This window comes from Raphanus sativus, chromosome 3 (genome assembly GCF_000801105.2).
Source record: "Raphanus sativus cultivar WK10039 chromosome 3, ASM80110v3, whole genome shotgun sequence".
Lineage (NCBI taxonomy): Eukaryota > Viridiplantae > Streptophyta > Magnoliopsida > Brassicales > Brassicaceae > Raphanus > Raphanus sativus.
This window is the reverse complement of record NC_079513.1, coordinates 10,505,304-10,521,642: the sequence shown is the minus strand read 5'-3', so window position 1 is coordinate 10,521,642 and position 16,339 is coordinate 10,505,304. Positions and strand designations below refer to the sequence as shown.

The 16,339-nt window shown below is 31.9% G+C and overlaps 3 protein-coding genes across 3 annotated transcripts in view; 1 reads left to right on the top strand and 2 right to left on the bottom strand.

Annotated features, from left to right (window-relative positions):
- Positions 1 to 16,339, bottom strand: part of LOC108845984 (probable cytochrome c oxidase subunit 5C-1) — a 56,089-nt gene that overhangs the window by 26,292 nt on the left and 13,458 nt on the right. The gene's annotated exons all lie outside the window — the stretch shown is intronic.
- On the top strand, positions 3,633 to 7,303 carry LOC130509969 (uncharacterized). The gene is made up of 7 exons (XM_057006306.1): positions 3,633 to 3,662; positions 3,706 to 5,013; positions 5,173 to 5,305; positions 5,441 to 5,972; positions 6,029 to 6,353; positions 6,528 to 6,746; positions 7,121 to 7,303. Exons 1-7 carry the CDS (start codon positions 3,633 to 3,635, stop codon positions 7,301 to 7,303), a joined length of 2,730 nt encoding a protein of 909 aa, XP_056862286.1.
- On the bottom strand, positions 14,805 to 16,267 carry LOC108846120 (ribosomal RNA small subunit methyltransferase). Its single transcript, XM_018619331.2, has 2 exons — positions 15,939 to 16,267; positions 14,805 to 15,687 (listed from the first exon to the last, which is right to left on the bottom strand). Exons 1-2 carry the CDS (start codon positions 16,242 to 16,244, stop codon positions 14,959 to 14,961), a joined length of 1,035 nt encoding a protein of 344 aa, XP_018474833.1. The 5' UTR covers positions 16,245 to 16,267; the 3' UTR covers positions 14,805 to 14,958.

The following is a 16,339-nucleotide window of genomic DNA, read 5'->3' as shown; positions in this document are numbered from 1 at the left end:
TTAATTCACTAATCTTATAATACATTTCCCCTTGCTTCTCGACACCATATTAACAATACTCCTTAATATCTGGTTAAAATAATCAGCATACATTACTTCAGATTTAATCACAATCATCCATTTACTTAAAATTATATGTGTAGACTAATATATAAAGATTTATCAAATCTTATATATTAAAAGAGAAGTCATGACTTCTCATTCATTGTGATTTTTAAGTAAATGAACTTTTACTAGAAAGTTAATTAACATTAATTCACTAATCTTATAATACATTTCCTTGCTTCTTGACACCATATATAACAATACTCCCTAAATATCTGGTTAAAATAACCAGCATACATTACTTCAAATTTAATCACAATCATCCATTTACAAAATTATATGTGTAGACTAATATATAAAGATTTACCAAACGTCCTTAACCTCTTAATACACTCAATCAATCTAACGTTATAGAGATTATAGCTTGGTTTAGTCTACACATTATAAGATGTTGATTCAAATCATCTTTCACTTTCAAAGGTGTTATTTTATATATTTTGTGGAATATTGTTTTAATCCTTACCTATCATCTTATATATTAAAATAAGAAATCACAACTTTGATTCATGTATGATTTTTTTTTTTTAAAAAAAAATCGACCCTAATTAGAAATCAGTTATCATTCATTTATTTACTAAAATATATTTTAATAATATGTCAAGCCTAATTAACCATCAACTCATACAAAAACCGGATCTCTTAACAAACCAATATTTTATTTCTTATCTTATATATTAAAATAGAAGTCATGATTTATTTCATGTGTGGGATATTTATAAAAAACAAATTAAAATTTTGATTTTATTATCTAACGCAAATTTAATAGGACAAATATAGTCTAAAAGCAATAGATATGGTGATAATTGAAATAATTAATTAATTTACAAATAAAAAATATAAAAATATTGTATTTAAAATATATACACATTTAAATATATATACTACCTTAAATATATATACTAATTATATAAAAACAAATACCCGCACGTTGTGCGGATCCAGATCTAGTCTATATTATTAAAGTTGAATTAAACAATTGGATTGTTTGGAAACGAGGATAGTAGAATAAAATGAAATACAATTGGATTGTTTGGAACACGAGGATAGTAGAATAAATGAATATGTTTGGAAACATGGATAGTAGAATAAATAAAATATGTTTGGAAACATGGATAGTAGATATGTGTACTTTCTTTTTTTTACACATTAACCATTGTATTTTCAATAAATTAATAACAAATGACAATTATTTAGAAACATGAATAACATGTTTAATACTTCTTTTTATTTAAAACTTTAGCCATTATTTTTACAATAAAATAAACAACATTCTTTTATATTTATTTTTATTTACAATTCTGTCACTATATTTTACAATTCTTTTTATTACAATTCTTTATGGTGAAAATAAAAACACAAACCGAAATATAAATAGTATATTATATAAACAATTTTTAAAAACAGTATTATTACCTTATTTAGTTTAGTCAAATATAAAAATTTGAACAGTTAAATTTTCAAAAAACAAAATATCATAAAATTAATAATAATTCATAAAAACTAATGCAAAAAAATTAAAATTTTGAAACATGGATAAAAGTATATCAGTTTTAAAATATACAAAATGGACTAATCTAATTACCTAAAAACATTTTTTTGTCTAAAGTAATCATAAAAATAAAATTGAAATTTTTATATACATATTTTCAAATCAAAATAAATAATTTCAAGTTGATTTATATAAAAATTGATTTAAAATATGCATATATTCAAAATTTTATTTTTACTAAAATATTTTCCAATAACCATTGTTAAAAAAGTTTTCAATATATATAAGAAAAATACAACAAAAATATTAATTTCATATACCAACTTAAATTATGGTTTTTATATTTCACATTAAACTTTAAGAATATAACTAGATTTTGACCCTCCCTTTAAAGGACGGGTATATTTTTTGTTTTAATTTAATTATAATATTTGTGTTTTCTTTGTGATTATATTTGTATTTTTCTTTGTAATCATATTTGTGTATAAATATTAATCAAAATATATATTTTTAAATAATAGCAATTTAAAAATTGATCCGGTATACGTTCGATTAAGGTTGGGTTGTCGGTCGAACCCGCCAACACGCCAACTGATAGACCCAAAATCGGGAGGATGGCTTTGGCCAGATGTTGGATATGATCCGAGAAGGCAATGGCACTTCTGGAACTGGATGGATTGATAGGATCGTCAAGAGGTGCGGAATGACTCTTGATATACCAACGATCTAAGGCTAACCACCAAAGAGCGGATGTAGTGCGTTGGCTAACCACCAAATAACACACAAAGATGATTGGCTGACCACCAAATCAACAAGCCGGTTCAAACCGATGAACTAGCTAAAGAACTCTCTCTCACTCAGAGAAGAAGAACAAAGAAATAAACAACCAAAATGAACTGATTTTATTCATGAAAGTGACTACATATTTATACTAGATGTAGTCAAAGAGAAACATAAATAAAGTGCGGAAAAAGATGTCTAGAAATTACAACATTTGACTAAATAATTATTAGAGAGTCAAAGTTGTAGAAATTGATGTAGTCTTGGTCAAGGTTGCGGAAAATGATGAAGTCTGGTCAAGATTGTGGATTCTAATGTAGACTGGTCAAGATTCATCCAAGCGTCCAGGTTCATCCATGATGATCGGGTCCATCGCGTAAGGACAAGGATGCACGCGGGCTGGTCGGGCTGGTTGGTCGGGTGATCTTCATGAACTGATGGTGAAACCTCTGTTTGGTCGAGCTAGTTGACAAGATCGCCATTTTGGTTCGTGTCCACGAACAAAAAGAACGGTGCTCGATTTTGGTTCTATCACCAACCCGCTGGTTTCAATTTTGTTTTGGTCAAAACTACGACCCACACAACCCGCAAACAAATAATTTATAAGACACCCACCCAATTTAATTTTGTGGTTATCCGCAGGTTATATAAAAAATATTTTTATAATCAAAAAAATATTTTTAAAAATTAAATTGTTTTTTAAAAATACCAGAATTTTTTTTAAAAAGTGTTTACTTTTCTTTTTATTTTTATTTTTTAAATACTTTTCGGATCGTCAGGTACCCGCAATCTAAAATCTACCAACTCGCACCCACCCCAAATAAAATATTCATAACCCGCATCCGCAAATCGATTTTTTTCAAATAGTTGAACCAAATTTATGATCCGCACTTAAAAGGATGGATATATTTTTTGTTTTATATTTTTTAAGAAATATAATTTTTATAAAATCGAGGTTATAACCAATTATATCTCTGAATATTTAATTTTTCTCTAGGATATATTTAATTTTTCTCTCGCATCTCTGAACCTATAAATATAGCTGCAAAAAATATACAAAATTCGAAATTGAGATTAGTATGATAAGGAATTTGATATAAATAGGCCTTTTAAATAGAAATTTAAGTTCCATGATAAAGAGTTCGATATACAAAAGATATGACATTCCTAAAAAAATAAAAAATTTATCATTCCGGGGAGCTTAAATTTATTTTTTTATGAAAGTACTTAGTTGGAATTGCCGCGGTGTCGGAAGTAAATGGACAATAAGCTATCTACGGGAAATTTGGTATAAATATAAGCCTGATTTTTTATTCTTGTCTGAAACAAAGCAAGACTTTGGATTTGTGAATGGGTTTCAAACACATTTTGGTTATGATAACTTGGTAACTGTGGACCCGATTGGTAGAAGTGGTGGCTTAGCGCTCTTTTATAATAATGAGTATCAAGTTAAGGTTCTATATTCTAGTAACCGGATGATCAATGTGGAAGCAGTGATAAAAGGCAAGATAGTTTTCTTAACTTTCGTATATGGAGATCCCATACCTAAGTTACGAGAACAAGTTTGGAAACGCTTGACTAGATACGGGTTGGCACGAAGTGACCCTTGGTTTATTATTGGAGATCTGAATGAGATCACTGGTAATCATGAAAAAGAAGGAGGTTCTTTACGTAGTGCAGATTCTTTTGTTCCGTTCAACAATATGATACGGAATTGTGGTTTATTGGAATTCCCTGCGAGGGGTAATAAAATGTCTTGGCAAGGAAGAAGAGGCAAAGGAAAAGGGGCAATGACAATTCGATGTAGGTTGGATCGGGCTTTAGCGAATGAAGACTGGCATACGCTCTTTCCAGTTTCTTTCACAGAATATTTAGGGATGGTCGGTTCAGATCACCGTCCAGTGGTGGCCTTTCTAGATGACAAAATTCAAAGAAGGAGGGGACAATTTCGGTTTGATAAAAGATGGATAGGGCAAGATGGACTTATGGAATCTATAGCCATGGGATGGAAGGAAGATGATGGAGATGGTAGAGTGGATATTGTTACAAAAATTAGTAATTGTCGACACGAGGTGGCTAAATGGCGGAAGAACAACCCGCCTTATGGAAAGGAAAAGATAGCAGATCTTCAAAAGGCCTTGGAGAGTGTTCAAACTGATGATAGTAGGTCCCAAGAAGAGATATTGGAGGTATCGAAAAAACTGCAGGATGCATACAAGGACGAGGAAGACTATTGGCAACAGAAAAGTAGGAATACATGGAACACAGCCGGAGATCGTAGTACTAAATTCTATCATGCCTTAACCAAGCAACGGCGTGTCCGGAATAGGATTGTAGGTCTTTATGATGAAGGGGGCAATTGGATTACAGAGGAACAAGGTATTGAAAAGGTCGCTGTAGACTATTTTGAGGATTTATTCACTACTACATCCCCATCAGAATTTGAAGAATTTCTTGGGGAGATCACGCCAAGCATAACTCATCAGACGAATCAAATGTTGATAAAGTTGGCGACGGAGGAGGAGGTAAGACAAGCTCTGTTCATGATGCACCCTAAAAAGGCACCGGGTCCAGATGGAATGACGGCTCTATTCTTTCAACACTCTTGGCATATCATTAAGAAAGACTTGGTGGAAATGGTAAATAATTTTTTGGTTTCAGGTGATATGGATTCCAGGCTAAATATAACTAATATTTGTATGATACCAAAGACGGAAAGACCAAGAAGGATGACAGAGATACGACCTATAAGCTTGTGTAATGTTGGGTATAAGATCATATCAAAAGTTTTATGTCAGAGGTTGAAGGTTTGTCTCCCAAAACTTATATCGGAGACACAGTCGGCTTTTGTGGCAGGAAGGCTAATATCGGATAATATACTCATCGCTCAGGAAATGTTTCATGGCCTGAGGACTAATAAAGCATGCCAAGGTAAGTATATGGCAATCAAAACGGATATGAGTAAAGCGTATGATAGAGTAGAATGGGACTTTATTCAGGCTCTTCTACATAAGATGGGTTTTGATTCGCATTGGATAAAATTGATGATGGGATGTATATCTTCAGTGCAGTATCAGGTATTATTAAATGGCCAACCTCGAGGCCTAATTGTTCCCCACAGAGGGTTACGGCAAGGGGACCCGTTATCGCCTTATTTATTCATTATGTGTACTGAAGCTTTGATTGCTAATATAAAGAAGGCTGAGAGGGAGAAACAACTAACGGGAATGAAGGTGGCTCGGGCATGTCCATCCATTTCTCATTTGCTTTTTGCCGATGATAGTCTTTTCTTCTGTAAGGCGCAAAAAGAGGAGTGTCAAACTATTCTTAGGATTCTAAAGGAATACGAAGCGGTTTCAGGGCAACAAATAAATTTCCAAAAATCTTCGATCCAATTTGGACATAAAATTGAGGAAGCATGCAGACAGGAGTTACGAGATATTTTGGGAATCCAGAACCTAGGAGGTATGGGATCTTATTTAGGATTACCAGAGAATATTGGGAGGTCTAAAGTTCAAGTCTTTGGATTCATTCAGGAGAGACTGAATAGTAGAGTAAATGGTTGGACATTCAAGTTTTTACTAAAGGGGGAAAGGAGGTGATCATTAAATCAGTGGTCACGGCCTTGCCGAACCATGTGATGTCGTGTTACAGGTTACCAAAACAGACTGTGCAGAAACTAACAAGTGCAGTTGCGCATTTTTGGTGGAGTCCGGGAGGAAGTACTAAAGGCATGCATTGGAAATCTTGGGACAAGCTAGTATTAAGTAAGGAGGAAGGAGGTTTGGGGTTCAAAGATCTGACATATTTCAATACTGCGATGCTTGGTAAACAGCTTTGGCGATTAATAGAGAGACCTAACACTTTATTTTCACGGGTCTTCAAAGAACGGTACTTCAGGAATGCTTCACCCCTGGAACCGATTCGCTCATACTCTCCGTCGTATGGCTGGAGGAGTATTGTTTCAGCTAGATCTCTGGTTAGCAAAAGACTAATTAAAAGGGTGGGAACATGATCTTCTATCTCAGTATGGAACGATCCTTGGATCCCATCCACCCGCCCGAGACCAGAAAATAAAAATCTTCACATTACTTACCATGATCTGACAATTGACGCTCTCATTGATTCAACTTCAAGAACTTGGAATTCGCAGGCACTTCGGACTCTAGTGGACCCTCAGGATGTCAAAATTATTGAAAGTATACCTCTGAGTAGAAATCATATGGGGGATAGGGATGGATGGCATTTTACAAATAATGGAAAATACACGGTGAAATCAGGATATCAAGTGGAGAGAGTTTATCCAGATAAGGAGAAACCATTGACACTGTTCGGTCCTACGGTTGATGTTCTGAAAGCATATTGCTGGAAGGTAAAATGTCCACCAAAAATGAAGCATTTCTTATGGCAACTGGTCTCAGGATGTATAGCAGTTAAAAAGAATCTGCAAGCAAGAGGTTTAAAAGGAGATATATGCTGTGATAGATGTGGCGCTCCCGAGGAATCCATAAATCATGTGTTTTTTGAGTGTCCACCAGCGCGTCAGGTATGGGCTCTTTCACGGATTCCATCAAATCCAGTGGTTTTCCCCTATCAATCTTTTTTTACCAATATGAATTATTTATTTTAGAGAATTGATCCAAAACCGGAAAATCATCAATTTGTGTGGATTCTATGGTACATTTGGAAAGGAAGGAATCTGAAGGTCTTTAGCAATCTGGATGTTGATCCGAGAGATACACTAAGATTGGCGGAAACAGAATCAACTCTATGGATTGCAACACAGGATACGACTACACAACGTCAAGTACAACAGACAACAGGTTGCTAGTAGTAATACCGAATCAAGACATGAGAGATGGTGTTTTACTGATGGCTCATGGAAAGACAAAGACAAAGCCTCATGACAAGGTTGGTATAGTACTTTAGAAGGTTTTGATAGTTTAATGGGAGAAAGGAATGTTAGAGCGAGTCTTTCCCCTCTTCATGCTAAAGTGGAGGCGTTGATATGGGCAATGGAATGTATGAAGAATTTATGTCAGTACATGGTCACATTTGCAACAGATTGTTCCCAATTGGTGAAGATGGTTTTGGAACCAGAGGAATGGCCAGCTTTTGCAAGTTATTTGGAAGATATAAAGACCTTTCAAGACGTTCTCATCGACTCAAAGATAATTCATGTACCACGAACGCAGAATCTACAGGCGGATAAACTAGCACGAGGTGCCAGGATACAACCGTCTTTTGTTGTTCACATGGATGCGGAGTTACCGGCTTGGCTTTCCGAGTCTAGATTAGAGTTTTTGCTCCCGCTGATGACAAAAAAAAAAGAAACTTTTTTGTTGTTATTGCAGTTATATCTTGGCATATAAACAGTTATATATAGATTGTTTCAGTTGTATTTATAGGTTCCATGTATTTTTTAAATTGGATTCAACTATTATCAGTTGGTAAGTTAATATGATAGATTTTTGATAAGATGTTACACAGTATTAGAAAATTCAATTTGTTGCTTTATATATTATGGCTTTTGAATATAACTAATATTTATCAAATTATTTATTAAAAAACGGTGAGATACTGAGATTGTTACGTAAATATAGTTAGAGTTCTTTAAATAGGTTTTATCTTATTAGTTTTTGAATATATGAAGATATAGTTTCTAATTTCTTTATTTTTTCTAAAATAAGTTGTTCAGTATTACGAATATTTCTTTAATATTCAAAGATATCTCAATCAAAATATAAAAAAACTGTCTATTTTCAAAATCCATAATTTTAGGGGTATATTATTTTAAATTTTTAAATGTTTCCCGTCTTTTCTCAAATCTAAACAAATTTTGCTATATTTCAGTTAAGTATATTGCTTGTTAACTTGAGTTAATCCAAATTAGTATATTTTAAAACTTTTTAATAAGTAATATAACTAAATGCGTGTATTTGTAATATTGATACTAACATTTCATAAACATGTGTAGATCTATACAATATGGTGGTCACCAACATTTATAAGTTAATAATTTAATATTGTAAATATATAACACCTATATGTATTACGAATAAAGGGTAAACTTCTTCTGGATTTTATGTAAAAACTATACAACTAAAATTGGCACGAAAGCATTGTATTCATATATGTAGGTCAATTTCATTTTCATAAACAATTTGGTGTGACACAGTTTACTCAAGTTTGAAGTTATATGGACATTAATTCATGTTAGTGGAGTATATTTAGGAAATTTTTGCTTGTTTAGTTTAAATAATAAATTAATTCGGATGCCATATACTTGTTTTATTTAATATTCTGAAATAGAAAAAATACTACACAAAAATAGGAGATGGTTATCTGTGATTTATTAAAAGAAAACAAAACATTTAATCAAAAGCATAACTTAAAAATAAATCAATGGCAGAGAACAGTAAATAATATTGAAACAGAAGGTCACCTCAAAAAAGATCTTCTATTTTAATAGTATTGATATATGTGATTATTTATAAGATGATACATATAAAATACTATTAATTATATGATTATTTATATGATGGACCAAAACAATTAATTATATGATGACATATATTAAAATATATGATACATAATAGTGACTAGGACTGGGCGTTCATGTATCCATTCCGGTTCGTTTCGGCTCTGTTTTTCGGGTTTCCGGGGTCAAAGATTTCAGCATCATTCATATATTTATAATTTTCAGTTCGAATTATGACTAGGACTGGGCGTTTAGATATCCATTCGGGTTTGTTTCGGATTTGTTTGGGTTTTGGGTTTCTGGGGTCAAAGATTTGAGCCTCATTCAGATATTTTTAAATTTCAGTTCATATTATATTCGGATCTTTGCAGGTTCAGTTCAGGTTCGGATAACCGATTTAAATTATTTTTTAAAATTCATTATATATTTTGAATTTCTTAAAATCTATAAATAAAATAGTATATTGTATATAAATCTGAATAACATATGTCAGAATACCTAAACTTAATATATAAATTGGTTTGGTTTAAATTTTGGATCAAAAATCAATAATTATTTTAAATATTTTTGGTGTTTTGAGTGTACTTCCACTATGTTAGATATTTATATTTGACTATTTTTATATATATTCAAGTATTTAAACCAACCTAAAAATATCATATATATTCTTGATGTTTTTATATACAATAAAACTAAAAATAGTTGATATGTATATAAGTATATAAATTTTTTTTGGATACATTTTGATATCTAAAATATTTCGGTTCGAATTGGTTATGGTTTCGGTTGTATAAGTATCAAAATTTTGAATAATTTGGATATTTAATCAATTTTAGTTCGGGTTTGGTATTACTCTTTCGGATCGTGATCGATTCGGTTCTTCAGATTTGAATTTTTTATCCAGCTTTGATATTGACATGAAAAATAAATAACAATATATTTTTTGAAATATACATCCGCACGGGCGTACGGGTCAAAATCTAGTATATTATTAACTCAAAACTTCTAACTTGAATTAAATATATTATTGATTAAACGTATGAGAATAATATATAAGGAGAATAAGATATGAATATCATTGGTTAGTATTGTATTGTTAGACGATTAAGGAAACCACAGTTTTGGAAATATTGGTTTGCTAGATTTAAGTAAAAATTGGTACTAAGGGGGATGTATTCAATTTAACATTTAATGTGGTTTGATTTTTAATGAAGTTTTAGATGATTTTAATAAGTTGTAGAGATTTAGGTGATTTTTGTTAAACTACTCTAGAATATCACCTAAAACAATGGGATTTGAGTTTTATTTTTTTTTAACTAAGAAACTCCACCCAAACACCCTAAAATCATCTCAAAACTTTAAAATCCCACAACTTAAAATATTTTCAATAACAGTGGATTTCAGAGTACTTTACGAAATGTCAAATTCAATAACAGTAGATTTTAAATGAGTTTACAAAATGCATGTTTGAATAACAGTGGATTTGTCATTTTAATACAAATCACCTGAAATTCTCGGTTGAATACACCCCTTAAAATTAAATGTCTTGAAAGAAGGGAAAATGACAATTTAATTCCTCAAGTTTTTGAAATTGACAGATAAATTCTCCACCTGTTGCATACCCAAATAAAATTCCCAATTCATAGTGGACTTAATAAAATTAAACTCATAAAAGGTCAACGTCGACCACTAAACGAAAACGTTAGTATATTTCTCTGGTCTTCTTTTAATCTTCATCTTCCTCAATTTTCTTACTAGTGGAAAACCAGTGAACCTAAATCGATTGGACAGTGACAGAAGAGGAGATTTCTTACGAATCCTTCTATGAAAAAAAAATTTCCAGCCATCTGAACATGAAGAGCCTCATGAAGAATAAAAAAAACATTGCCTAAATAAAGATCCAATTTCATATGTCTTTATACTCTGCAACTGATTCTTGCTATGTTTATAATAACTTTGTTTTGTAAATAAATATGTGTAACTGGTGGATAGTGAAATCGTTTTGGAGCATAGGAAGAGAACAAGTATTGGTCTCTAACTTGAGACTTGGTCATGTTGTGTGTCATTGGTTTTGGGTTGTTCAAAGTTCAAAAGCGAATCAAAAGGTAGAGAGGTCACTGTAATTGGTGTTCGTGATAGCTTCCTCTGTTCCCTGGTGCTTACGATTCTCCAAACAGATCACGAGGCGGTAGAATGTATAAAAGGACGTCAGTTGCATTCCTTGAATGTATTTCCCAGTGAAAAGAATAAGTAGCGAATAAGGGGAAGAATAGAAAAGCACTCTTCGGGGCTCACTATTGCCTTTATTACATAACCTTTCTCGAGGAACGCCTGGTCGCTCAACCTATGTTGCTAGAAATATTGGTTGTGGTGGTTTTAGTGATGAACGCCAAGACTATTAAAATCAGTGACCTATTAAAGGAAAAAAATGTAGAGAAGTGTGGAAAAGATGTAGAGAAGAATCAAACAAGACAACTTCTCAAATATTAGAGATTTACTAAAGCAAAGATAAATGCAGGAAACAAGGAATTGTTGAGTCATGGGTCATACTATTCAAGAAGAAAAAACAATTCAAGTATAAACTCAAGGTTAGTAGAAGAAAGAACGAAGAGCTGCAGCAAGTAATCTCTATCATTTGTTCTAACGTGGATTGCTGGTTAAACGGTTGCAATATTGGAGCCTCAGTGCATGGACTGGATTACTTTACTTAATCAGTTGGGAGAATCAAAAGCCAAAACATAAAAATGACAGAATTTTTTCAGGAGGAGAAAGAGTTTACAGCAATTATCCACTTCTAAGTTCATGGCACATGAGAGTTGGTTTGACATTTTACCAATGTAATTTGAAGTTACTGTTTATCTTCTTCATTACTGTTTTATTTTTCTCTGCATTACAGGGCTTTTTGGTTTACATGCGTTACACCGGTTGCATGCTTCTTATGAGGTGAAGTCCTTCGAATTGGAAGCTTTGGTGTCTTCACCAAAATTTGCAGGATATTTCCTCGCCAGTTATCATTCAAATTGATTTAGGGTTCATGTTCTTTGATTTGGGGGAGATAGAAAACATAATTATATTTAAGCTGATTAAAAGAAATTCATTAACGTTTTTTGTTTACTGCTCGATGTTGACTTTTAGCGGGTTTAATTTTATTAAGTCAAGTATGAATCGAGGAATTTATTTGCCTATGTAATAGTTGAGGAATTTATCTATCAATTTTAAATATTTGGGAAATTAAATGGTCATTTTCCCCTTGAAAGAATCTATAATATCTGACCTAAATCAAGAGAATATCAAAAAAAAAAGAATCAGTAGTGGTATAACAACATAATTATCTTCAAAAAGCAAATGCAGAATCTTATAAGAGATGCTACTCTAGTAGTATAGACTGGATTTTGACATGCGCTTTAAAAGCGTGGATATATTTTTATTTTAATAAAATTTAATTTAATTTATAATTTGATTGGAGAATAAATAATTTTAAAGTTTTCTATTTGTGTTTAAAAAAATTGTTATATTATAATAATTGATTTTCAAGCATTGTTTTAATATCCAACCCAGACCTATGATTGAACCGATAAATCTAGTGATATATGTATAATTCAGTTCAATTTAATAAAAAGAATTGTAATTATAATTATACAAAACCTGGTAAAAATCTAAAAATCCGCTATTAACCTAAGATCCGATATGAGATGACCCGCTGAAAACCAAAAAAAAAATATTTTTGAAATGTTTATTAAATAATTCATACTTCTTAATATTATATAAAATTGAAAAGAAATTATTTAGACTTTAATGAGATTTGTATTATGTCATTTGAAGAAAATGAAACAATGGTAATAGGAAAATTTATTATTGATATGAATTTTTTTTTGTTTACTATGATAAATTTGTATTTTTATTTATGTTTAAATCTAAAACTTAATTTTAAGATAAGTTTAAAAAAAAAGTTGAACACTCAAATTGGCATATCATTATTATATAAAAAATGGTATAATAATATTTTAATTTGCATATATATATTCATATCCGATTTTTAAATAATATTATAGATGAAAAAGTGATATTCAAATTAAATGGAAAGTATATACTGCATAAAATTAAAATTATTATCATTCACAAAATATACAAAGTATTGATTACCATAGTTATAGAGAAATTTTTATTTTTAGTTTAAATTATATTGAAATGGAGGGGCAAAATTCTAAATTTTAAAAATATGATCCTACTTTAATAGTACAGATATTATATATTATATAATTATTGTTCTAATAATTTTAAATAGCATGTTGCTATCATTTATTAAATAGTTTAATGAGGATATACAATTTCGGTTATATACTGAGTGGGGCTGAGACGGATCTGGATATCCGCAAAATATGAGGATCCGGATCCAGATTCGGATTCATCGGATCCGTGAATTAGTATCCAAATCAGGATTTGAGATTTTCGGATATCCGGACTCCGTATACCGGTCTATATATCACACTACCCATGGATATTTGGATTTTGTTCGTGATTCGTAAAAATAAATAATAAAATAAAGATAATAATTTTAAAAATATGAAAATTCTAAAATAATACATAAATTAAATATTTACAAGATTTATAAATATAAATATGAATATAATATTCTTAAAGATTTAAATATAGTATTATAAAAATATTAATATATCAAATATAATTATTAATAAAACTAAAAAGTTTTAATATGTGGAAGTACCATAGCCTAATAGTTAAAGTTTAAAGGCTTATACACCCATGTCTAGGTTCGAATCCCAGACTATGCAAATTATTGCAGAAAATCCAGGTTGCGAGTCCCAGAGAAATTGCGATTTATTAAACAATTATGTAGACAACGGAAGAAAGGTTTACAAAAGTTCTTCAACATGGTGCAAGTAAATCTTGTCAGAAATGGATCTTCATAGAATGGCCCAGATGATGCAGTTAGGCGTAGATCTTCATAAGACAGGTATTATTGTCGGTTATCGAATTGTCTATGTAATATTTCGCATAATTGTAATATCATAATAAACCAGCGTTAAAAAAAAGTTTTAATATATTTTATTAATACGGATCCAGATATTCAGACCTAAAGTTTAAGATATCCGGATCCGGATTCGGTTTTGAGGTTTTACTATTCAGATTCAGACCCAAACTTTTCGAATATCCTATTTTCGGAGCAGATCCGAATGCTAGATAATAAGTCTTAAGCCTAATACTAGGGGTGTCAAAATGAGCTAGATCGCTCAGCTCAGCTCAGCTCATAGTAAGCTCGGCTCTTTCATGAGTTAGCTCAGATCAGCTCATTTATTATATGAGCTTCAATATGTAAACTCGTACTCGGATCATCTAGATCATGAGTTAAATGAGCTAACTCGTGATCTAACACAAAATAATTATAACTATATTAAATTAAACATCGATAAAATTACTTCTATAGTATTATTCAAAATTTAATAAAACTATTAATCATAAATAACTTACCGTGAGTTCTGAGTTACGATAAGCAAAGTGAAAGGAGACGTATGTCAAATTTGAGATCAATGAAATTTGTGAGATAGATGATATGGTTAACGTGGTTTATATAGAAGATTTTGATAATTTTTAAACAGGATAGTCTCTTTTTTCTTTCTTCGAAAAAATTATAGATAACTTTTAAAAGTTTTACTCCTATATTACTTATGTATATTTTACATTTTAGTTTTAAAGATAAATATGATAAATATAAAAATTATCTTTTTCCATAAGAAATTAACGAGCTCATGAGTCAGCTCATGTTCATTAACGATCGTTCATATAACTCGTGATCTTTTTTAAGCTCGATCATTAAACTCATTTATTAAATGAGCCTAAAATATAGTGATCATACTCATGAAAAAATGAGCTGAGTTGAGTTACTAACTCATTTTGACACCCCTACCTAATACTAAGTATGACTCAGATAACTTTACGTTTCAACCCAAACAGAAAATTTAGCTCAATCTTCTCACGTCATTCTTAGTAAACACAAATTAGTACAAAACAGGGTACACTTTCTCCTTTGATAAGAGATCAGTAAAAAAAAAAAAGTTGTCACTTCCACCCATATCATATAACTAATCTATGAGAAGTGAATACCCGACTTGTTGAATAACGAGAGAAGATACAAAAACTCTTGTTGTGATAGCTTCGACGACCTCTTCTCCTCGAACCCACCTTCTTTCAACACATTCATAACCTTCTCCTTAAACTCTCCTCCTTGCCCTTCATCCATCTCCACATCATCATCATCATCACCATCCATTTCGTGATCATCATCTTCCATTCCCATGCTCTGGTCACCAAGATCCATGCCCGCAGCTTCTCCGTTCGAGCCATTCAACGAAGCTAGTACCGCCTGAAGAGTCTTGAAGTTCTTCTCCAGCATCAAAAGCACAGACTTTTGCCTGAAAATGGATCCCAAAGTTTTGTTCTTTCTGATGAAACAGACTCTCAAGAAACCATCCCACTCCTTCTTGTTCACCTGAGGCTGTGGCTTCCTCGGTTCGATCCTAACAACAGAAGAATCCACCTTCGGAGGTGGTCGGAAGTTGTTCTTGCCGACTTTGAGGAGGTGGGAGACTCTGGCATAGAGCTGAGTGTTGACTGATAGACGACAGTAAAGGTTGTCTCCAGGTTGAGCAACGAGTCTCATGGCGAACTCTCTCTGGTACATGATCACAGCGCACCTGAAGCTAGTTGGGTGGAAGAGAAGCTTGAACGTTAGAGGAGATGATATCTGATACGGAATGTTGGCCACGCATATGTCAAACCGAGGAAGCTCCGTCTTTAACACATCACCTTGGATTACCTTTTTATTTATTTTAACAACTATTTTATTTATATAACTGTTAAAATTACATACAAAGTATTCAGAAACAATAAAACAACAAACATAAAATAATACAAATACCAAATAATAGTGGATTATTTTTTAACACATCACCTTGGATTACCTTATTACACAACAAACACAGACAACATTATTATTATTATTATTATTATTATTATTATTATTATTATTATTATTCAAACAGACTAGAGCCAATAATAGTGTGTTACCTTCAAGCGGTTAGAATAAGGAGTTCCTTGGAAACGGCGCTGAAGCTCGAGAACCATACGAGAATCGAGTTCGACAGCGATGACTTCTTTACCAGCTTCTAGAAGCTTCTTGGTCAAGTTACCAGTACCTGGACCGATCTCGAGGATCACATCGGTGCTCTTGATACCTGCTTTCTGAACGATTGAGTCAACGAGGAGAGGGTTCTTGAGGATGTGCTGTCCTTTCGATTTGTGGAAGGAGATTCCTCCTTGGTAATGGTTTGACGTTGCCCTTGGCTTCTCCTTCCTTATCTTCCCTCCAGCCATTGTCGCTCTGTAGTTTCTCACGCGGCCTCCTCTTTCGCCTTTAAAACAATATTAGGAAGTCTTTTCTTTCTAGTTTCATGCCTCCGCGTATTTTA

Coding starts and splice junctions, on each gene's coding strand:
- LOC130509969 (XM_057006306.1), top strand. CDS start 3,633: ATGGACAATAAGCTATCTACGGGAAATTTG. Junction 5,306..5,440: donor GACTAATAAAGCATGCCAAG/GTAAGTATATGG, acceptor GTATATCTTCAG/TGCAGTATCAGGTATTATTA. Junction 5,973..6,028: donor TTACTAAAGGGGGAAAGGAG/GTGATCATTAAA, acceptor GTCGTGTTACAG/GTTACCAAAACAGACTGTGC.
- LOC108846120 (XM_018619331.2), bottom strand. CDS start 16,244: ATGGCTGGAGGGAAGATAAGGAAGGAGAAGCCAAGGGCAACGTCAAAC. Junction 15,688..15,938: donor CTTATTCTAACCGCTTGAAG/GTAACACACTAT, acceptor ATAAATAAAAAG/GTAATCCAAGGTGATGTGTT.